Source organism: Peromyscus eremicus, chromosome 9 (assembly GCF_949786415.1).
Source record: "Peromyscus eremicus chromosome 9, PerEre_H2_v1, whole genome shotgun sequence".
In the NCBI taxonomy this organism is placed as follows: domain Eukaryota; kingdom Metazoa; phylum Chordata; class Mammalia; order Rodentia; family Cricetidae; genus Peromyscus; species Peromyscus eremicus.
The window spans coordinates 61,314,281-61,338,954 of NC_081425.1; the positions used below are offsets into that span (position 1 = coordinate 61,314,281).

The window sequence follows — 24,674 nt, forward strand, 5'->3', positions numbered from 1 at the left end:
TGGCTTGTGGTGGGCTTCAGGTAATCTTATAGCCTGTGTTTAAAAATTATTAAGCAACACTAGTTTTTTCAGACACATATGTAAGATGTATTTGACAAGAAGCTGAGAAGGACTAGGGTGATGTAGTTCAGCTGAGTGCTTGTCTACCATGCACAAAACCCTGAACTTGGTCCTCAGCACTGTACAAACTGGATGTGTGCAATTCCAGTACATAGAAAATGGACACAGGCAGATTAGAAGTTCAATGTCAGCCTCAGCAACATAGTGATTCCATGCCACTCTGGGATGAGATTCTGTCTCAAAAAAAGAATGCTGAAAAATATAAATAAGCCAGGTATGGTGATACACATAAATAATCCCAGCACTGGGAAATGCTGAGACAGGTATTTTGAATGTTCAAAGTCAGTCTGAACCACACTGCAAGTTTAATCCCAGCCCTGGTTATATAACAAGGCTCCTGTCTCAAAAAAAGTAAATATAAAATAATAACCTAAAGTTTTCAATATAGAAAAGCCAAACTTTACTAGGAAATATTGGTTTCCAGCACCTCCAACGTCTTTTTAGTCCAGACTTCTCTTGTAGCAATGTATTGCCACCTAGTGGTAATCAGTGGAATAACAAAAATGATGAACACCATCTAAAAATTATAGCTCTAAAATGTTTCCTAAAGTTTCATGAAAAAAATAAAGCACACTGTAATAAAATTAGTCATCCTCCAAATTTTATTTAGTGTTAAAACCTCTGGAAAAATAAAATAGTTAACTTTCTGACTCCAGTGATCTGGGCTTATCATTTCATCATTCCAAAACCATCCATGGTGCAAGGATCAGGACTCTAAACACCTTTAAAACTACTAGAAACACTCCCTGTCGCTACTCAGGGGAAACTAAAGCAGGAGAAGTGCTTGATCCCAGGAGTTCAAAACCAGCTCACACAAGTGATCCCAGCACTCATGAGGCTGAAGCAAGAGGATCATCACAAGTTCAAGGCCAGTCTGGGCTACAAAATGGATACAGTGTCTCAAAAAAACAAAATTAAGAGAGAGGAGAGACAGACAGAAAGATGAAGACCTATTTATCTGATCTGGCATTGGTATTGACTGGTGCCAATGCACCCCAACCTCAGACAGCAATATCCACACATGGTCAGTCCATCTGCATGGAACCTCTGCACCTCCTTCCACCAACTTTAGAAAATCTCTCAATCACTAGGAAACATAAACCAACGTAAAGATCAGGTGAGAGCACAAAAGGTATTGTTCAGAAAAGTCTTCTCTCAGCTCAATGCAGGCACATTTTTTCCTGAATATTTTTAATCTGCAGTTGGTTGATCCAGATGGAGAAGTCTCAGGCACGGAAGTCTGGTTGCACATGGTCAAGAATGCCACTTACTTCCCAAGACATCCTGATAAATCAACTTCTGTTCCTAGATAAATGGCTTTGAATTCACTGCATTTATTAGGATGGACAGAGCTTTCTTTAAAAACTAATAATAATTAGACAGTTGGCGAGCAGATGAGGTCATGGGGGGGGGGGCACTTGTGATGGCATCCAGTCACTCCTCTACCCCAACACTGAGCTGCTACCCACACCAGGGACTCAGCCTGGCAGAGCATCATATTCTGAGGACAGCAGCAGCCAGTGTAAGAACTCCTGGCACTAAAGCTGAGATCCTAAGCAAGTTCCTTTGCTTCTACATCTATAAAACAAGAGGTGCAGACAATGTGCCAGGCCCTCCAGCCAGAGTGAACCCTGTAGGTCACACAACGCCGCTGCTGTCATAGCAAGTGTGTGGACCCACCAGGCACAAACAGTGCTAACCCAAGACACCTCTGTTAACAGCCCCTTTACTCTCCATCTCAGCCTCATTCCATGATACCTAACACTCTAGCTGTGTTATTGCTTCATTCTGGATTATCAGGGGTGACGGGCCAGCTTCCAGAGAGCACTACATGTAGATACCACCTACAGAAGAATTTTACCACAAGTGAAAAAAGTCCTAAGAGTTTACCCAGTCAAGCAATACACAAGGGCTCTCGCAACTAAATGTTAGTAACAATACTGGTCAAAACAGCTGAAAGCCTGGTCTGGTGACACATGCCTGTAATCCTAGCAGGAGGTGAAGACAGGAAGGTCAGGAATTCAAGGCAGCCTTGGATAAACGGCAAGCTCAAGGCCAACTTGGTCAACACATAACCCTGTCTTCAAAAAAAGAAAAAAGACCGGGCGGTTGTAGGGCACAACTTTAATTCCAGCACTCCAGAGGCAGGTGGATCTCTGTAAGTTCGAGGCCAGCCTGGACTACAGAGTGAGTTCCAGGAAAGGTGCAATGCTACACAGAGAAACCCTGTCTCAAAAAACAAAACAAAACAGAAAAAAGAGCTGAGGATTGAGCTCAGCTAGTAGAGTGCTTGCCCTGGCACATATGAGGCCCTGAGTTCAATCTCCAGCACTAAGCCTGGTGAAAGATCAGAAGTTCAAGTTCATACACAACTACATAGCAAGATCAAAGCTAACCTGGGCTACAAAAGACTGACCTCAAAATAAATAAATAAATAAATAAATAAATAAATAAATAAATAAATAAATAAATAAATAAATAAATAAATAGATGGATGGATAAGTAAATAAATAAATAGATGGATAGATGAATGAATGAATAAATAAATAAGTGTGAGGCAGAGTGAGTTTGAGGCCAGCCTAGTCTACACAGCAAGTTCCAGGCCAGCTGAGGCTAAACAGCTCCTGTTTCAAGAAAGAAAAGATGAGGATAGAGAGATGGTTCAAAGGTTAAGAGCACTGGTTTCTCTTGCAGAGGAGCAGGGATTGGTTCCCAGCACCTACATGGTAGTTCACAACCACCTGTAACTGCAGTGCCAGGGGCTTCTGAAAGCCCCTTCTGATCTCCAAGGCCATGCACATGGTGCACATACATAAATACAGGTCAACCCACACACATATGACAAATAAATTTAAAAGCATATTTTGAAAAGAAAAGTATTTACCTTTTCTTCATCTAGATGGATTCCACTGATTTCAAAATCAAACATAAATAGTTCAGCCACTCGCCTAAAATAAAGGGAGCACAAGTTACAGAAGTTCATTAAACTTACAAACAAAAATCAGTCTTCATGTTCAAATCAGGACTTCTGAAATTTACTATAAAAACTACAGCAACACACATAGGTGATAAGCATACCCACAATTTGTTTATTTATCTGAAACAAGGAGCTTAACATCTCAGAAATAGGTACAATCCCAGTTGACAGAGAGTTCCTACTAACTTATTATGTAAGAACTTATTACATGTTAGCTGGGAAAGCTAACATCATAATTATTTCAGCTCCATCCAAGCCCGAGTAACTGGAAACAGGACCAGTTCACACTTGGACAGCTTCTCAAGACCCCTGCATGCATTTTCTGTCTTCCTTCCAGCTGGTGCGGCTGGCCAGCACCTCTCTCATGCTGTGCCAGAGAGGAGAACTTGGGCTCTTTGTAGTCTGCCTTCAGGCTTGAGGCCAATTAACAACTTTCCTATCAACGACACAGTTGTTTGTTTGTCTGTTTGTTTGAAATTGCTTCTGTTTCTAGTGGTAGACTAATGGAGTATTTGATATATTCTTCTGGCTATGACTTCTCAAAATGAATATATTTATTTTCCCAATTACTCTATAATACAATTTTACTTAGTAATTTATTGCTGTTTTTGTTTTATAAGGTAGGATCTTGCTAGAAAGCCCAAGCTAGCTTCAAACTTGTGATCCTCCTGCCTCAGCCTCCTGAGTGCTGAGATCATGGGCGAGCACCACCACACCCAGCTCACTGAATGAACAGAATTAACATTATTCTAACCATTTTCCCCATGGTTCTGGGTTCACACCCAGGGCCTTGCATATACCAGGCTGGTTCTCTAGCAGTGAGCTGTACTCAGCCCAAGATCTAAAATTCTAAAACTTCAGGGGCCTTGAGAGTATCTGGGAAGCCTGTAGCTCCAGGACTTGGGAAAGAATGACAGGGAGATTACAAGTTGGAGCCATACTGGACTAACAAGGAGTTCTAGTGCCTGTCTCAAAATAAATAAGTAAACAGATCCCACTAACAATTCAGTCACCGATATGCTTTCTTAAACAATGCAGAATGCTTCAAAGGAGCCCTAACTGGTCTTGTTATCCACCTCACACCATTTCCCTTTCCTAACACAGTAAAAACACAGAACTCTCTTCTTAATCAAAGGTGTTTTAAGCAAAAATATGTCATGGTATTGCTTTACTGTAAAAAGTTACGGAGTTGATTTTTTTCTCAGACTATTATATCACAAACACTGAATATCTTCTTATAATTAAATATTCTTCAAAACTATAACTTTTAAATCAATACATTCTCTGATAATTCCATCCATGAAAAAAATACAACTTTCATGTTTGGGTTAGGTTCTGTTGTACAGATCAAATAGTTTCTATTTTCTCCATTCTTCTAACTGATGTAATTTTTAAAAACTTACATGCAGCTGGGCATGGTGGTGCATACCTATAATCCCACACTTGAGCAGAGGCAGGCGTAAGCAGTTCAAGGCCAGCATGAGTACCTGAGACCCTATCTCAAAATCCAACCAAACAAAAAAATATCAAAAAACAAAAATTTATATGCATTTCTTTACCTTTGTTTTCTTAAGATAAATTCCAAGAAATTAAACTAATCGAAAAGTATTCGTATATCAATATACATTCTCTAAAGGTCCTCCCTACAAGTTTGTAGTTAATTAGGGTTAATTAATCCATTATTCCAAATCACTAACAACCATTCCTATGTTGTTTCATCTGTGTTGACCACTGGGTGTTCTCTGCCTTATTCCACTTTTTAATGGTAGCGCATCCAATCTGGGAGTACAGACTGAACAAAACACCTTACATGAATTACCTCATCTAAATGCCATTTAGTTGTAATCCTTTTTACGGAGGGAACTAGGGCTCAGCAAACTATGACGTCAAGAGCCAGCCCTGGAGTCTAATTCTAGAGCCACATCTAGAGCCAACTACCACAAGCCCAGTATTTAACTACAACTAGCAGTGTAGATTTAATGGACATCTGTTCCTTTTCCTTATCTTGTGAAATGAGACTTTCACAAAAACAAATTCTGTCCCCATTTCTGCATATACTCTCTCTCTCTATTTTCCAAGTAATGTATAAGGTCTCTTAACATGGTAAATGTACTAACCCTTTGTCTGTAACTAATGTGTCTCATTTGTGTGTTCAGACTTTCTACATGGAAGAGTTTGGCCATAAAAGTCTGTAATTCTTACATAATCAAATCAATCTTTTGTTCTGGTATCATGTCAAGAAAGACCTTCCACATCCCAAGAGACCATGCTTTTATGATTTTTTAAAAACTATTGCTAGAGATGGCTGATTGACTGGGCTAGGGCCTGTATTTAGAGCTTGCGCACACTAAGCAACAACTCACTATTGACCAGGCCTGGTTTTGTTGTTGCAATTGTTTTACTTTTTATTTTGTGATAGGGTCTTACAAGTTATCAAGGTTGGCCTTGAACTCACTGCAGCTGAGAGAGCCCTTGAGCTTGGTCCTCCTGCCTTAGCCTCCTGAGTATTTGGGATTATAATCCTAAAATACCACGTGTAACTTTTAAAAAATATTCAATCTTTGATTAAACAATTCTCTTTTCCAAGAAAGGCCACTGGCCCAGCATCATTTGCTAAAAACCAGGTTTTCCCCACTGATGTGAAATGACTCATCTACCACATACTGAGAAGTTATAACTACATCTGCAATTTCTCCATTCCTCCATTATCTAACAGAATAGTCCAACTTAAGTATAAAGCACTTCCAAATACAGGATTTTTATATGTATGCTTGAAAAGTCTGGTTCAAGACCTTTTGTTACTTCATCAGAGTTTTTCAAGCCTAGTCTGGAGTCTTCTTTACAGCTTCACAATCACTCTAAGCCCAACAGAAAAGCTTCGTAGACACAGGAGAGCCATGAAGCCACTTCGGTCACTCTTCATGCTTCCTAGAGGCTGCATGTGTGCATTCAGGTTCTGCATACTGTCTCCAGAGTCTGTCCGAAGGGATGCTATAACGTGTTCATGCCTCCTAGAGGCTGCACGTGTGCATTCAGGTTCTGCATACTGTCTCCAGAGTCTGTCCGAAGGGATGCTATAACGTGTTCATGCTTCCTAGAGGCTGCATGTGTGCATTCAGGTTCTGCATACTGTCTCCAGAATCTGTCCAAAGGGATGCTATAACCTGTTCATGCTTCCTAGAGGCTGCATGTGTGCATTCAGGTTCTGCATACTGCCTCCAGAGTCTGTCCAAAGGGATGCTATAACGTGTTCATGCTTCCTAGAGGCTGCATGTGTGCATTCAGGTTCTGCATACTGTCTCCAGAGTCTGTCCAAAGGGATGCTATAACGTGTTCATGTAACAGGGCCTTTTTATACTGTTTAGAGAATGTGTTGTCATGATATTTACACACATACAACAGAGAAAACCTGAAGTAAAAAGGAGATCTCTTTATGGATGGATTTGTTAAAGAATCGAAGCCACTAAATTTCAAAGAAGGGAAGAAATAATGTAATAGATTCCCAAACAATATAGACCTATGGGACCCTTCTGACAAAATTTTGAATAGCTCATTTCTTAGTTTCTTTCCTCCTTAGCTCACAGACAAGGGGTGGAGTTGTGATGGTTAGTTTCAATTGTCAACTTGACACAACCTGTCAACAACTGACACAATCTTGACACCTGAGAAGGTAGTCACAACAAGGGGTTGTCTGAATTAGATGGGTCTGTGGGCACGTCTGTGAGGGGATTATCTTAATTATGTTACTGAGGTGGAAGACTTGCTCACTATGGGTGGTACCAATCCCTAAGCAGGAGATCCTAAACTGTGCAACCCTGGAGAAAGCGAGCTGGGCACCAGCATGCATGCATTCATTCTTTGCTCTCTGTTCCTTACAGATGTCACAGGATCAGTTCCCTCACATTCCTGCTACTGTGACTTTCTCTCAATGATGGTCTAAGATGCAGTTTCTGCAGGATGCCTAACAACACTCTCAATGATATCCAAGTATCACAATGTTTCATTTGCTATTATTTCAAATCCCAGTTTTATCCCACACTGAAAGCTCTCCTTTCTGGACCACTGTTTTCACCCCGCTTATTCTTCCCAATGGATGTTTCACTTTGTTCTTCAAAAGCTCTTATTGGCATTTCTAGAAACACCTAGAAATATGGAATGTATCCACAAGTTCTTTGTGTATAAGATGATCTGCTAGCCAACTATAATTTGTACACAGTCAACATTAAAAACGCCATTTCTTAAAGCCAGGTCCTAAATAAGCTACAGACAATACTTTATATTGTTATAGTAAACTAGTGTGAAGTGAGTACTCATCTGGGATGATGCAGACACACTGAAGCTTAACTAGCTTTGCTAATGAAGACAATAAAATCCAAGCCTAATATTACAATCAAACACCTACCCAGATGACACAGCTAGCTCCACTAAGATCCTGAGCTTCCGAAGCAATGGGGAGAAACAAGACCAGGTCCCTGCACACCTGCTGGCGGATGAGGTTAAGTCCCAGCACTCATCCCACAGTGTGCACAATGCCTGGAACTCATATCTGAACTGAAGCAAGGTCCCATTCCCAACTGAGCTCCGTGGAATAAAGCTTTAGCTGGGGTGACAAGCCATATATGCAGAGAGACAAGGAGACGGAAGCAGGAAGAGGGAAATGAGGCAGGTAAAGAATATAAGTATCTCATAAACAAAAAGAGGATAAATAGGTGAAGAAAATAATTAATTTCTATTTATACACCAATATCATAGGCAAATAAATGATGAGGCTTTCTATGCTTCTAGGTCAGTATTCCCAGAAATACTTGTTCTCTGAGAGTGTTAATTTTTTTTTTCTGTTGCTGTGATAAAATACAAAAGCAGCCATAAGCATATGCATGCATGAATGCGTATCAGTGTATATGTATCCATGTGTATATCCGTGTGTGTGTGTGTGTGTGTGTGTGTGTGTGTGTGTGTGTGTGTGTGTGGTGGTATTTTACTTGTACTGAAATGTGATTTTAATTGTATGTTAATAAATAAAGTTGCCTGGGGGTCAGAGCTATTAGAGCCATAGCAAGTGCGTGGCGGCGCACGCCTTTAATCTCAATACCATAGAGGACCTGGAGGGCTGTACATACAGGCAGTGACGAGGCAGTCACGTGTTTGGGTTTACAACCAATGAGAAGGCAGAACATCTAGACTATATAAAGACATACACACAGGAAGTAGGGCCCTTTTCGGAGAGCTCTCTTGGCTGAAGCAGGAAGGGTAAGGCTCTTAGCTCTGACCTCTTGGCTTTCTTCTCTGAATCGGCTCTGTGTTTCTTATTTAATAAGACAGTTGGTTACATCTACGTGTGTGTGTGTGTGTGTGTGTGTGTGTGTGTGTGTGTGTGTGTGTATACACACCTGCCATGGCATGAGTAGGGAGATCAGAGAACAACCTCCAGGAGTCAGTTTTTCCTCCCACCATGTGGACCCCAGGGATTGAACTCAGATCATTGGGCTTACCGGCAGACACTTTTACCCACTGGGCTCCCACTGGTGCTAAATTTATCCTATAGAAAAATTTCAGCAAAGAAACAAGGTTCTAAGGTCCTCCTGTGTGCTGAGTTAGCACTGGGCCTCTAATTATAATGAATGATTGTACTCTAACGAGCCAGAGCTCATCATTTTAAGGATCTGGAGAGCCACCCAGCAAATAAATCAACTTGCTGATATCTCCTGATGGTGCTATTATGGAACTATAAGCATAGAGATGGTGTGATTATGAGCAATTTAACAGGAGGCTACCACTGGTCATTCATCTTGCAGCAATGAATAAAACAGGCTGAGAAACAGCCTTATAGAGCTCAGCCAGTGAGGCAGAGAGATGGAAACAAATTACCAAGGTAACAAATAAGATGTTGGTGGTGACTATGGGTAAGAGGATGGAGCCAGACAGACACAGTGTAAAGAGAAAAGGTAGTGTGGCCAAGTCTCCGAGAAAGTGCAGGAGCCTCAGGTACTGAGAGAAGAACATTCCAACCCAGAGAGCCAGAGGGCTCTCTAGCCTGGCCTGCAGTCAGTCATAAGGAAATGAATGAATGGTGAGTACCTGGTTTCTGCATCAAGGGAATCCATAAGCTTCTTATCATCTAGTAATTTCTGCAGACTCTGATACAATTCCACATTCGTATTCAACCTAGAAAGATCATGAATGAAAACATGTGATGTTCTAATTTTTTTTTTAATTTTTAAAAATTTTACTCTACATCAAGAGAAAGGTAGCCAGGTGGTGGTGGCGCATGCCTTTAATCCCAGCACTCGGGAGGCAGAGCCAGGCAGATCTCCATGAGTTTGAAGCCAGCCTGGGCTACAGAGTGAGTTCCAGGAAAGGCACAAAGCGACAGAGAAACCCTGTCTCGAAAAACCAAAAAGAGAAAGTCATTAGATGGTTAAATACACATGTCCAGATCCCAAAACCGGGGAGTAATTTTTTGTATCTTCTTTTGAATCAGAAACAATAGCCATACTTAGAAACTGGTCAGTATAGGAAAAGGCAATCCATTAAGAAAATGTCAAAGGTCCTAACCACCCTGGTGAAGGTAAATTTAAACTGGGTAGGCAGCTGGAGCAGGAAGGACAGGAAAGAGGCAGGGGTGATGGCTTTGGTCATGAAGATCGTTTCCCGTTAGCATTGTGCAGGCAGCTTCTCTGGTTTTTTGTTTTGTTTTGTTTTGTTTTAATTTATTTATTTATATAGTATTGTCTGCATGTATGCCTACTCGCCAGAAGAGGGCACCAGATCTCATTCTAGATGGTTGTGAGCTACCATCTACGCCATGGGAATTGAACTCAAGACATGTGGAAGAGCAGCCAGCAATCAGTGCTCTTAACCTCTGAGCCATCCATCTCTCCAGCCCCAGCTTCTCTGTTTTTAATAAGTAAAAAGATGTAAGGAGGGAAGGAAGGCTGAGCCAACAGCAAGGTTTCCTTAGGACCTCAGCTCAGCACCCTGGAACTCAGGCTAGCTGTGCTTATGTGGATGAGAGGAGCAGGCCCACCCTGGACAGGACAGCTCAGGACACAAGGTGCAGCCAGACTCCCATGCAGTTGGTCAGCTGTGGCACTATAATCTTAGGCTGCCATAAGGACTGAATTAGACCATAAGTACATTCCTCACTAACAAACCAGTGCAGCCACCTGCTCTAGGCAGAAACTGGGAGCAAAGAGCCATGACCCATACACCAATGTCAGTCCAACCTGGAGTACCACTGTCCTCTCCCTAGGTGCCCAAGGCCCTGTCACCCTCAAGGCCAGCCTTAGGACCAGTCCTAGACTGGAATACACTCCCACATAGTGGATCCTGGGGGAGGGGTAATATCTCTCACACCATCCAGTCTACCATTCTTACCTGGGAACTCAAGGATGGGCTAGTTCACCGGGCCATTCATAATTAAAGAACTCAAGAGTCTTGTGAATGGAGGGTTTCTTTTGCCACCCCTCCCATGGACCCTCCCAAATGTTAAGGGGACCAAGGCAGCTACTGTCAATCAAAAGATGCTCAGCAGGAACACTCATCTCATCACTTAATTCTCTGGCACAGCTCCCAGGTGTCAGGGGGAAAGCCGGCACCTACATCCTACTGGCCTGTGGACATAAAGGGCACCAGTTCAGAAATATCTGCACCATGGCCCCTGCTGAAGTGTATGGACATCTCCCACAGTGCTTAGAGGGAAGATCCTGAGATCAAGTCTATAGTTTACATTTGCCATTCATTATCAACTGCACCAATTAAAACCTTTCTCCACTCCCAGAAAATAAGTCAGTTCCCCTGTATATCCGAGGTTAGCCTGGGAGACTGAAGAAGTTAGCTGGGCTTCAGTTAGACCAAAGGGGAAAATGAGTCACAGTCAGTACTTGGGAGAAAACAGGAAGCAAAACTCCGGGCAAGGTGATAAAAGCTCTTTTAGAGCCGGGCAGTGGTGGCACACACCTTTAATCTCAGCACTCAGGAGGCAGAGGCAGGCGGATCTCTGTAAGTTCAGGACTAGCCTGGTCTACAGAGCGAGTTTCATTAACAGCCAGGGCTACATAGAGAAACCCTGTCTTGAAAAACAAAACCAGAAACAAACAAAGCTATTTTAGGACCTTTTTCAACAGACTGAACCACTCTCTGTGGAGAGGTAAAGATTACAGTCACACTATACAGCTTCACCACCAAGCATGGATCTCTTGGTCTCCCGCAAAACTAAGAGTGCTTGTGCTTAAAACATCTGTGTCTAAATTCAGCGGGACACAGCCATCCCGGCATCCCAGACAGGTGGCCTGGCCATGCTGCCTTCTTTCCTGCACTGCCCCTAATAGAAAGCAGTATTCTCCACAGAGTCCCTTGTTCCAGTCCTTCTCGCAGCACAGGATCAAGTGGCCAGGTTTGTCAGGGACTGGTTTATCCTCACAGCACACATCGATGACTATAAATGTAACGTTTACTGTGCCGGAGTGGACAACATTACTCAACGAGAGAGAGGACAGCCATACCTCCTAAGATATAGGGTCTTCCAGAAAGTCTGTCCAACTAGGGAGGCCACCTCCAACTTCTGGTTTCTAAAATCGTCTCCTGGTGTTGCCTGGCTCCTCTTTTCCCATCATAAACTCAGGCTTGGCGAGCCCTGACACTCTCCCCAGCCTCAAATGCTATCTGACTTAGTCACACACTATGCTTCAAACATAGCACTGTCCACAGTGACTTTAGCAATCTCTTTGGATCATTCATAAAAGGCTTTAAAACACTTCAGATTAGTCCCAAACCACTTTAGAGTAATTTGTTTCCTGGTGGCCTCCTCCTACAGCCTTCCTTAGCTCTCTCAGAGAGTGTTGAGACATTCCTGATCCCTACTCAACAGTCTATACAGCTACTTCATGTAAATACATATTCTGGCTCCCCACCCTGTGGCCCAGTCATGTATGCAACAGCAAGCGGCTCACACTGGACTCCAGGAGCCCCAAAGACACTCAGAAGCCCTTACTGACTGCCCTAGTTAGCCTTCTATTGCTGTGAAAAGACCACAGTCAGGCCGGAGAGGTGGCTCAGAGGTTAAGGTGGCTGCTCTTCCAAAGGTCCTGAGTTCAATTCCCAGCAACCACATGGTGGCTCACAACCATCTGTAATGAGATCTGGCGCCCTCTTCTGGACAGTGTATACATAATAAATAAATAAATCTTTAAAAAAAAAAAAAAGAAAGAAAAGACCACAGTCAAGAGCAGCTTGGGGAGGAAAGGGGTTATTTGGCTTACGTGTCCCATGTCATAATCCATTGTGGGATACCAAGGTAGGAAACTGGAGGCAGGAACTGAAACAGAATCCATGGAGGAGTGCTGCTCACACCCCATGGCTTATACAGCTTGTTTTCTTTTTTCTTAAAACATAACCTTTTTATTGATTCTTTGGGAATTTCCGTCATGCACCCCAATCCCACTCATTTCCCAGTCCCTCCATACTTGCCCCTCACCCCTGTAGCATCCCCCACAAAAGAAAATTTAAAAAAATATTAATTAAAAACAAAACAAAATCAAAGAATAAAACACTTCTCCTCCTCCTTTCCCGCCTCTCTAACATCTCTTCACTGGTCTCAGTGGTACTGGGAGCCATGGTGTGTCACATGGTATACCTTTTGGTCCACTCAGCTTTACTTGCAAATGTTCGATGCAATGAGTTATTGGTCTGGTTCAAGGCCTCTGGCTTCTGGTACACCATCAATACTTGACCCTCATCGAAACTCCTCTCAGATATCCTGCTGTTGTGCCGAGTCATAGAGACCCTGCAGAACCAGTCTCTTCACATGCTCCAGCAGATGGGGTAGATGCTGGGATGGGCCAACTCAAAGCCCTGGATGTGTGTGGGTCTGGGTGGTAGCTGTTTTGGTCAGTCCAGACCACCCTCCTCAGGCAAGGGGCAGAGCCAGCTCTTCTCCATCCATGCCACCAGGACCAGCTTTTCTACACCTGTAGTGAGGGGTGGGGCCATCTCTCCCATGACGGGCAGGACCAGCTCTTCTACTGTAGTAGCCAGTGAGGGGAAGAGCCAGCTCTCCCAGGGCCAGCAAAGGACCATGCCAGCACACAGGGACATATGGTAATATTTGTCATCATTATTATTGATAGAAGGCAATTCCTCAATTGAAGTTCTCTACATAAACCAACCAGCACTGTTACCACCAACAATAATGATGACAAATATTACCATGTGCCCCTGTGTGCCTGACACCTTCTCAGCACCTCACCTTTACCTCCTTTCATTTTCACACACAGCAGCCCTAAAAGTCGACTCAATTATCCAATTACAGACAAAGGAAGAGAGAGGACAGGTGAATAACCGCAGCGGCAGTGCTGAAAGGGGACCTGACCCAGCTCTCCCACCCCACCTTCCTGGGCTGCTAGATCACACACACCCCCTCCCACCCGCCCTAGGAGTGACAAGCGCATACACAACGCCACATGGAGTGGAGGAAACATACTTTTCCACCATGGTGCCGATGCTCCTGCAGGCCTCTTCCGCAGCCTCTCTGAAGGCGGGCTCAGGGTGTCCGATCTTCACAAAGTCTGCCTAACAAGGGAAAAGACAAAACCAAAAGGATGTTGATGGAACTGGAGTCGAAGACCGAGGGAGGGTACAAACAAAGCCAGATGTGCCGCTCGGCTCAACCCATGAATTTCCTCACTGGATTTGCCTCCACTGAGGCAAAGCAGATTCTTTCAGTTCTTTCTAGATGTTTGTGAACTCTGTAGTTCCTTGGAACCAAGTTTGTTTCATTCCAGAGCAAATATTTTCATGAACTTCATTTTATAAGTTTTTCACCTTCAGATGAATAACCAGCAAATCCTTTCTATCCTACAATTCCAGTAAACAGACCTTGGTCTTGAACATTTTAAAACTTCGGAACTCAAACTGCAGTGTGGCATTCCCATGCTGACCCAGCACCAGAGAGCCACTTAGGGGCACATTTTTAGAATGACACCTAATTTCAAAACTATAACATCCTAGGCTGGGGGTGAGAGGCACATTCTCTTTATGGGCCTTTTATAAGCGGGAAATATGAATTCCTGGTCCTCATCTAGAACAGTATACAACCATTCTGTTTCTGCTATGGCAACAGGATAATTTAATCAAGGATTTTAAAAAAAACAAAACCAACCATAGGAAATCATATAAAGCAAGCATTCATGTTAATTGCAGCACACTGCAAAAGAACCAACAGGTGAGTAAGAAAATGCAGGGAAACTATGAAAAACTCCACATCTTCTTTATTCTCGACGTATGAAGAATGACTATGGCTAACCATGAAATAAAGCCAACCTAAGGGAGTCAGGCATGGTGGAACATACCCGTAATCCCAGCACTCAGGAGGCCAGGCAGAAGGATCAAAGTTCCAGGCCAGCTTTCACTAAATAGTGAAACTTTGTCTTAAAAAGACAAACAAAAACCATCACAAGGTAAAATTTCCTAATTTTATTATCAAATAACATTCAATGCAAAAGCATTTAAATCCCTAGTTTGGCACACTTGGTACATTATAAGGCACCCAAAAAATGAGCTGTGTAGCATGTACAATTTATTTTACAAATTGCCCTTCCACATGCTACAGAAGTTACGATGTGAAAAGTCCAAACATTAGCATGGTTGTGTGTGTGTGAATGTTCCTGGATTTGTGCATGTACACTGCAGCCAAAAGTCCATAGCAGATCTTTTCCTCAGTTCTTCTCTAGCTCGCTTTAGAGACAGTGTCTCTCACTGAGCCTGGAGCAATCAATCCTCCTGTCTCTACCTCCCTAGTGCTGGGGCTGCGGGTGTGATCACCACACTGGCTCCTCACACGGTGCTGGAGAGCAAGTCGGGTCCTCGTGCTAGTGGGAAAAATACTTCAACCTTGCTGACTGCTCCATCAATGAAGCCCGATTAGCATAAAAGCTTATTTGTAAAGGTAACAAAGAAAATATTCCTATTTCATAAAAACTACATGAGAAAAAGAAAACAAAACAAAATGTCCATTTCCTGACAGTTTATGAAATTCTTGCCTTACAATGGTACTGATCATAGAGGCAGGAAATACCTTAAAAATTAAAAAAGAAAAGACATTCTTGGAATTATTTACCCAGAGAATTATACATATAAATTACATTATAATTTGTTTGGGTTTCTTTTTATAGTTGGCTGTTGTTGTGAGACAGTATTTCACTATGTGGCCCAGGGTGACCTCAATCTCACGATCTGCCTGCCTCAGGTTCCCAAGTGCCGGCATTTGGGCATGTAAGACTGCACCTGGCTAGAAAGCGGTTTTTACATGTTATACTTCATTACTAGTTTTAAAGCTCAAAACATAAGACACGAAGAGCAAAATAAACAAAGTGGGGAAAATTCTCGACCACGGCCTAACTAGGATGCAGACTAAGACAACAAATCAGGGTCTCAGACTAGAGTGGTTGTCAAAGTAGACTGTGGACTGTGAGACACGCCCACGCACAGACATGCCCACTGATGACACAGGAAGATGGCAAAGCACAGGACCTCCTGGGCAGGGCATGTCCATGATGTCTCCACCACTGAGGAAGCAGGTCCCATGAACAGCACAAAGACCCAGTGAAAGCTGGGGTCCAAACATCACGCCGGGGAAAACCCTTTACAACAAAACAGTTTCACTAATTCCCTATAAATCTAGGGATACCAGAGTGAATGAATTATCATGTGAAATTTGTTATTGTTCAATCAACTCAAGGGCATGAGAGGAAAAAAATAGTCTGCATAATGGAAATGAACAAGCTGGTCTCAAATGCATATCTGATCCTAGACATTCTAGAAAGACAGAACTGAGCGACTGTCCAAGTGGATCATGGACTGTGCCAGGCACTACAGACCCAGCACTTGGAAGGCTAGGGGGACTGAATGTGTTAAGGCTAGCTTGAACCACATAGTGAGTTCTAGGACAGCTTAGGTGACACAGTGAGACCCTACCTACATACATACACATATACAGAGAGAGAAAGAAAGACAGACAGACAGACATGTGTGGCTGCCAAAGTGAGGTAGATGAAGATAGGCAGAGGGATTAAATCAGTTAATCCAGATGAGATACCACTGAGGCACTACCTAACTCTTCTAAAAACCAATGAACTCCAGGACATGGTCTAACTTGGGCAAAGCTGATGGTTTTTAACTCATCCTGGTGATGAGGACAATGTTTTGTACTCGGCAACCTCAACACTAAATGAACATTGAGGGAAATTCCACATAGGTCAGAACTACATCAGATTCTGAAAAATCCTATTTTGGACTCTATGTGCCACAAATCACCTTCACTGATACCAGTAATCAAGTTTGGGCCCTTTTCTGGCAAGATGACTCAGCAAGTAGGAGGTCTGGCTTACAGGCCTGGTGACCTAAGTTTCAGCCATGGATTCTCCTTACAAGGTGGCAAGAAAGGACAGATTCGTGAGTTGTCCTCTGCCCTTCACCCATGCATCAGTGGCATGCATGTGCCTGCCCTTCATCCATGCATCAGTGGCATGCATGTGCCTGCACTCACCCATGCATCAGTGGCATGCATGTGCCTGCACTCACACACACCCCTGTTTGTGCTTCTAAGTCTCACCAAGTCAGCCACTCTGCACAGGCAATCCGAGAGCTCGTCAAAGATGAGGACTGTCTGCGGCCCTGGGGGTGTGGAACATGCTCGCTCCACCAGCTGCTCCGTCTTCCTCAAGGCCTCCTTCTGGGCCACATGGAATCCTTCGGGGCTGCTGAGCTCAGGAACTCCAAAAAGACCCTAAAAGTCCAAAACAACATTTCCAATTTATAGCCAAAAGTACAGTTTTGTTTTTTTCCCTAGAACTACTTTTGCATGAAGCCCTGATTTTAGTTGGTATATCCAGACTACCCACATCTGTGCAATGGGAATAGTGTCACTCTTTCTCTGTTACACTACACAGAACTACACTACAACATGTCTGAAATTTTATGTTTTCTTCAAGCCTTCCTTCTTTTTCAAAAAGAAGCAAATGGTATAGGTCCAGCTGTCAGTACTGAGGCTCCATGAGAAAACAGCTGGGAGGATTATATGAAGATTCAAAGGTTTAACAAAACTTACAACAGTGCCTGGCCTGCAGAGAGCACGTAACAGATGTTAATGATAACCATAATCCACTTACAGCCTTGGTCGCATATCATTCCTCCCAGGCTTTAGTTTTCTCAGCAGGTATGTCGAGGCTGGCGGCACACCTCTGACAGACAGCATGGAAACAAACTAAGGCAGCAAGCATGTGTGGAGTGCCCAGGACCAGGCCTCTCACAGAGCGAGTCTCCACCCATAACACCAACCTGTTCCCAACTACAAAACAGAGGCCAGTCGATGCACAAGCAGACTCCACATACTAACCCTAGTCACTGGCTAAAACTAAGGCATTTCAGTATTTTAATAAAGAAAAAAAAATCACTAATCTAACGGGAACAACCATTTAAAAAAGTCTTTTTAAAGCAGTTCAAGCACGAATCCGAGAGCCCTCCAGGAAAGCAGGAGAAAGCTGACATTTAATGACATATGCCAAAGTGTGCCATGTACTTTACAAAGGTTCTCTCATCTAAATCACACAGTTCTCTAACAAGCAGTACATTCTCCCTTTACAGATAAGGAAATGTGCTTTAAAGTTCTTTTTGCTTTCTGTGACAGAAGCCTGGAACCTCAGTTCCTCCTGTCTAAGCACCCAAAATGCTAAGATTATATGTGGGTGCTACCACAGCCACCCAGAAATATGCTTTAAGAGAAAACGTTTGGGGTATAAGGACACACAACTGAACTCTGGCACTTGACAAACTCTAGGACAGCCAGGGATATACAAGCAAGACCCTCACCTCAAAAAACCAAACCAAACAAACGGTTCAGTGGATAAAGGCCATTGTCACCAAACATGACAGCCAAGGCTAAAGTCATAATTTTGTTGCCCCAGAAACACATGATACAAGGAAAGAGCCTACGCCTGTAAGTCCTATGACCTCCATATGTTCATATGGCATACTCATGTGTATGCACATGAATACATGCGCGCGCGCACACACACACACACACACACACACACACACACACACACACACACGGAGGGTGGAGAATAATGTAATAAAAATATTTTTTTAATTCCCCAACTTGAAACCTCCTGTACTTATCCATGAAAAAAAAAAAAAAAAAAAAAAAAACCAACAACAACAAAAAAAACACCTATGCCAAGGGGGCTGGGAGGGTTGGTTCAGTGGGTAAAAGCACTCAATTTGCAAGCTGAGGACCTGAGTCCAATCCCCCCAACCCATGTAAGAAAGTGATTCAGAGGCCATCTAGATGGCTCGATGGGAAAAAATGCTTGCCTCCAAGCCTGAAACCTACATGGTTGAAGGAGAGAACCGACTCCTCAAAGTTGTCCCTGAACTCCACACACATACAGGCACCTATACACACAAACAAAAAATATAATTAAAACACAATGTGGGAGGAAGGACTGGAGAGATGGCTCAGTGGTTAAGAGTACTCACTGCTCTTGCAGAGGACCTGGGTTCTATTCTCAGCATCCACATGGCAGTTTGCAAACTGTCTATAACTTCAGTTGCAGGGGATCGAACACCCTCTTCTTGCCTCCATATGCGCATGGGTGGCACTGCACACATGTGGTGCATTTACATACATTTGGGCAAAACACATAGAAAATAAGTAACTTTAAAGCTGAATTTTTGTGGCATGCAACTATAATCCCAGCACTCCTACTCCAAGATAGAAACAAGAAAATACCCAGAAGCCCAAGGACCAGATTGAAGAGGGTAAGATAACCTGTAGTATATAGTCCATTAGCAAAAACAAGAGACCCTGCCTCCACAAAGTAAAAGGCAACAGACCCCTAAAAATTGCCCTCTGGCCTGCACCTGGCCATACTTGCACTCATTCACATCTGCATGCACACACAATAAATTTTTAAAAAATATGGCTGGAATCAGTTATATCTCATCCACTCAAAACCAAGCTTCCTTTTCCTATCTTCCTGGTCGGTACTAATAGGCAGTTCTACCACCGATTCCGTTAATACCAGCATCATCTACCCTTATGGGTCTTGGAGGAAATTTTATATAGAAAGAACTTTCAAATAGACAAAGCTAAACACGGAGATGCTCACACCATGAAATGCAATGCAACTACATCGCAGATTCGTCTTTAGAGAAAGCTGCCCCACAGCGAAAAGCTAAAAGGCCAAAACAACCCTTAACCTTAAAGGCAAACGCAAAATAAAAGGATTCATTGGGCAAACCATTCCCAATCTCCCCTGCCTTTCCCTCATTCATTTTCAAGTGTCCAACACCACCACAGGCAGGGTGGAAAGAGCCAAGCAATTCTGTCTAGTTAAGCCATCAACTCCAAGGCACGCTGGGAAGTCTAACTTTTCTCGATGGGGTTCTGTTGTTGCTTTTTATTTCATTTTATTTTATTTTATTGAAATGCAGGTCCTTATGTAACTCAGGCTAGTCTCAAACTCGGTTTGGAGCCAAAAGGACTGCCCTTTGAACCCTCTTGCCTTTACCCATCAGGAGAGTCTTACAAACAGAACCACCAGGCCCGGTGAAACAGGTTGTTTCATAGAAGCTCGAAATGGACAGTGAAGGTGTGATGGAGTTTTCGACGGAAGAGTGTCGTTACAAAGCCAAGTGTGAACTCTTGAAGCCAGAAGGAAAAAAAGCGAACTTGAGTAGGGGAAGGGCTGAGTAGGAAGCCAGTGGGACCCTGGTGCGCACTTATCCTGGCACAGTCCCCTTTGAGCAAGAGGCAGCGGCCGCGCTGCCCAGACCCACGGCACGCTCGCTCACCCGGCGCTCTCCCAGCAGGTCCCACAGGCGGCCCTGGGGCTTGACGTTGAAGGCGGCGCCCACCGGCGACCAGCTGGTGCTGACTCCCCGGGCGCGACCCCAGCTGCGCAGGCCGCTGCGGCCTGCGGGTCCCCGCAGAGCCGCTCCGGCTCCCAGGCCACACAGCCTGCGGGCGTACCGCATCCCGTCCGCCAGCAGCATCCTCCCGGGCCCCCGGCTCCTTCAAGTTCAGGAAGCGCGCGCCCCGCGTTTCCAAGGCAGCGGCCCACGCCGCGGCACGTGACGCTCGCGCTGCCCTGTGGGCGCCCGGCGCAGGCCTGGACTTGAGCACCGTTGACTCTCCAGCAAGAGCGTCGCCTCGACGCCTTCTGAGCGACCGGAGTTCCGTAGCGCCCTCGTGTGTCTGGAGGAAGAAACGTCCCGAGTTTGCCTTTTCCCTCGCTGTGTTCCTGGGGCGCAGGAAGTCTTGTTGGGAGTTGGAATTCTTAACAGGTGCCAGGAATGAATGTGAGAACTCACATGAGTTCTTGATGCCTTCTCAGAGGAGACCCAGTGACAGCGCGTGGAAGGATCCAGGAGAAGCCACATGCAGTCGGAATCCAAGGAACCTGTCTGCTCCAAAAGAGATCGAAATCACACCTACATTTGCGCGCATGCATGTCAGCTATGGTTGTGTGTAACCACGTGAATTGACTATAGAGAATCTTCATTTATTTTGGCTTTTGAAACTATTGATACCGTCTAGGGGTCTTGAGATGATACAGTCTATAAGGTCTTGATCAGGTTTGTTGTCTCTTGCCAGTGGAAAAGGCAGGAAAAAATTAAAAGGCAGGAAAAATATGAAGCGCATCACGTAGCCTCGGAGAAATCTCAAGCATCGCAGACAGAATAGCAGTTGATGAAAGGTGTTTACTGGGGTTGAGGAAACACACAGGCAACAGGCACACAGAGAAAAAGAACCTCTGGGGGGACTTTAAAGGCAAAAATAGGGTCTCTTCTCAAGGGCTGGTTTTTAAAGCCTCTGAAGGGTTTCCCTTCCCTAATTTAAAGTTGTTCCGTTTAGAGAAAGCTAGGGTGGTTGGTTGGTTGGCCCAGAACTGTGGTGTGACATGTCATGACCCAGTCTTGACTTGTTGAGCCTGTCCATCAGCAGGGGGCCTGCTGGTGGGAGATACAAGCCGAAGGCTGAGGAAGAAGCTGGCGGTCTTGGAGAGTCACCACCGCCATTGCCTAGGCATGGCCCCTCTCCCTGTCTGTTTGCCCACCGGCGTCTATCTAACTCCTGGTCTTTCACCATAATCGCCTAAAAATCTAAATTAGTACAGACAGAGCCTCCTCAAATATCAACTGGACTGCAGAAATGAGAAGGCAGAGGCTGGGGGTGGGGAGGGGATGGCATTAGATAATTGGGAGCCGTGGCTGGGAAAGAAGGAATGATGCTACAGACTTGGGAAGGCTTGAGGAAGTCTCTTGACAGCCCTAGCCTTCTCCAAGAAAGCCAGCCACACCACGGTGGGTCAGGGTGCTGGTTCTGCCAGGACCAGAGCTTTTCTTCCTAAGGTGCAGTCATCTCTCCTGCACAAGATGACTATGGGATGACTGTCATGTCTGCTTTATAGAGCTTGGCAGGGAAGAAAGGAAATGGTGGAAGGTTCTATGTGTGTTTGATTGGTTTGTAGACAGGCTCTCACTTTGTATTCTAGACTGGCCTGAAACTCGCCATGCATCCCAGGCTGACCTCAAACTGGCAGTCCACCTGCCTCAGCATCCTGAGTGTCAGGACTCCAGACAGGGATACCCAGAAGGAAGGATTTTGTTATCAGGAACTTGATTTTTCCTGGAGAGATCGCTGTGGGTAGAGCTGGGGAGCCAGTGGCTAGAAGAGGGGTTGTGGGGCAGGAGAGATGGCTTGGAGGTTGAGAGCACTGACTGCTCTTTCAGAGGACCTGGGTTTGATTCCTAGCACCCACATGGCAGCTCACGACCATCTGTAACTCCAAGATATGACACCCGCACACAGGCATACAAGCAGGCAAAACACCAATACATATAAAATAAAAATAAATAACATATTAAAAAAAGAACAAAAGAGATTATGGATATCCCAGCCTTTGGGAGGTAGAGTTCGAAGGATCAGAAGTTCAAAATTCACACACATACACACACACACACACACACACACACACACACACACACACACAGTGGAAGCAAGAGTAGCTTACAGTGGTGACAGCATGATTTTCCCCACAGTGGGGAAGACGGAAAGCAGAGAAAGATGAGTGCTGGTACTCAGTTTACCATTTCCTTTATTCCTTTTTCTTCAGTCTGAGACCCCAGCCTGTGGAATGGCATCACCCTCTTTCAGGGCAGGTCATTTCTCTCCAGTTAAACCTTTCTGGGAAAGCCTTCACAGTCATGACCAGAGGTGTGTGTCCTGGGAGCTTCTAAATTCAGTCAGGTTGACAATGATAGTTAACCCTCACAGCCAGGGTTTTGAGACCAGCATGAAAAGCACATGTGTTCCAATGAGCATATGAGTTGTGAATACATGTGTACCATTCACCATCACTGCCAGGTACCCAGGTGGGCAGGAAGAGAATCCACCTGGAACATACCCAAACAGCCCTGCAGTAAAATCACATAAAGAACTGGTGTTGTGCCAAGATGGATTATTTCAAACACTACTATTTTCCCGGCTGGGTTTCGGAATCGCTTGCAACTTGTGGGCCTTTTTTGCCTTTTCTTTTCTCCCTTTAATGGGCATCTTGTGCCTATTCCACCACTGTACTTTGGAAGCAAATAACTTGTCTGACTGAAGACTTCCATCTGGCTAGATTTTGCCCCGGGATATATCATCACACAATAGGTCTCTCCTGTTGCTGATTTAAATGGCTTAAACAATGACATTTTGGGCAAAAATGATAATGATGAAATTGGTGATGTTAGGGTAGGGCCTATTGACCTATAGGACAGAAAAAGGACATCAACTTGGAGGCAAGTCTAGAGGGCAGACTATTGTGGGGAGAACTGTGTCTCCTTATAAGACATATTAAAGTACTAATCTTTGGTGCCTGCAAATCCGACCTTATTTGGGTAGGATCTTTACAGACGTAATCAGATTGGGATGGGCCTGAATCCAATATGACTGATGTCCTCTTTAGGAGAGGAAAATGTGCAGTTACGGAGGGAAACCAATGTGGAACTACAGGCAGAGACCCTGAAGTGACTTGTTTCAAGCCAAGGGATACCAGGGGCTGCTAGAAGCTGGAAGTGGCAGGAAAGGATCATCTTTCAGGGACTTAGTCTCAATCTTGCTGACTCATGGACCTTGAACTTCTGTTTCCAGAACTGTGACAGAATACATTCTGATGTCTTAAGCCACCCACCTTGGTTATGAAAGTCCTAGAAAGCTAATATAGATTCATTCCAACTGTTCCTTGAGTTGTGTGGCATAAACACCTAAGTTAGAAAATAAAGTATCCACAATTGTATTGAGTAGCCTCCTGGGGTGTCTCACTGACACCAGCTTAAAGCAGCTAGTCATGACATGGAATAAGTTTATTTTTTGCAGTGCTGAAAATGGAACCCATGCATACTAATACAAATGTTATCCCCACTCAGCCATAATCCCATCTCATTTTTCTTTACTTTCTCCTAATATCAGAAATCATAATATGGCCTCAGAGCAGGAAAGTGACACCAGAACCCCTCTAGAACTCTTCCCACCACAAACACACAGGCAAAGGATGCCTTGGGTGAGGGAATGGTGATGTGTTAAAGACATTGTTACAAGCAGGCTGAGGACAGGGCTCTGTGGCAGGGCACTTGTCTAGCATGCACAAACCCTGGGTTCCTTCTCCAGCATGGAGAATTAATTACAGCACACAGGGCCACTGTTTATTCTTCTACTCTTTAAGAGATTCTAAGCTGGGTGTGGTGATGCACATCTTTAATACCAGCATGAGGCAGAGGCAGGGGCAGGCAGATCTCTGAGTTCAAAGCCAGCCTGGTCTACAGAGCAAGTTCCAGGACATCTGGGCCTACATAGAGAGACCCTGTCTTGAAAAAACCAGAGAGAGAGATTGAGATCCTAAGTTACATACAACTGTACCAATGCATTATGATAAAAATATCCCTTACATTATTGTGGTGGTTTGAAGGAGAATGGCCCCCTTAGGCTCATATGTTTGAATGCCTAGTCCCCAGTTGGTGGAATTGTTTGGGAAGGATTAAGAGATGTGGCCTTGTTGGAGGGAGCATGTTACTGGGAGTGGGCTTTGAGATTTCAAAATCCCATTCCAGGTCCAGTCAGTCTCTCTCTCCCTCTCCCCTCTCTTTCTCTCTGTCTGCTTAATAGTGTTTATTTATTATCTGGGTCAATTGGGAGCGATTGGAATCAATGACTTAATTGTAAAATTCTATTAAAGGTTTCTATAAAAGATTCTTCATTCCTTTCTCCATGTGATGCTTTTTTTTTTTTTTTTTTGATATTCAATAAGACAAAGAGCAAAGCCCTCTGCTGGGGACAGGGACAGGTACAGGGACAGATTCACAAGACAGCCTTCAGGCAGACACAGATTCAGATTTATACAACAGACAGACAGGAAGACCCATAAAACATGAAGCAGAGAATTCAAATCTGCACTCGCTCTTGGTTAAATGACACCAAAGGGAAGTGCTTTGATTTTTCACCTTAATGAGACACTGATGCATTGTTGGTGTCTCT

General features: G+C 44.1%; 1 protein-coding gene across 1 annotated transcript in view; it reads right to left on the reverse strand.

Moving 5' to 3' along the window:
• Positions 1-20,259, reverse strand: part of Mipep (mitochondrial intermediate peptidase) — a 134,670-nt gene extending 114,411 nt beyond the window's left edge. The window contains exons 1-5 of the mRNA XM_059273530.1: positions 19,949-20,259; positions 16,707-16,880; positions 13,578-13,666; positions 9,176-9,262; positions 3,005-3,068 (exon numbers count right to left, since the gene is read on the reverse strand). Of these exons, the coding sequence (XP_059129513.1) occupies positions 3,005-3,068; positions 9,176-9,262; positions 13,578-13,666; positions 16,707-16,880; positions 19,949-20,149 (615 nt within the window). The 5' untranslated portion in view covers positions 20,150-20,259. The remainder of the gene's footprint in view (positions 1-3,004; positions 3,069-9,175; positions 9,263-13,577; positions 13,667-16,706; positions 16,881-19,948) is intronic.
• Between the last annotated feature and the right edge of the window lie 4,415 nt (positions 20,260-24,674).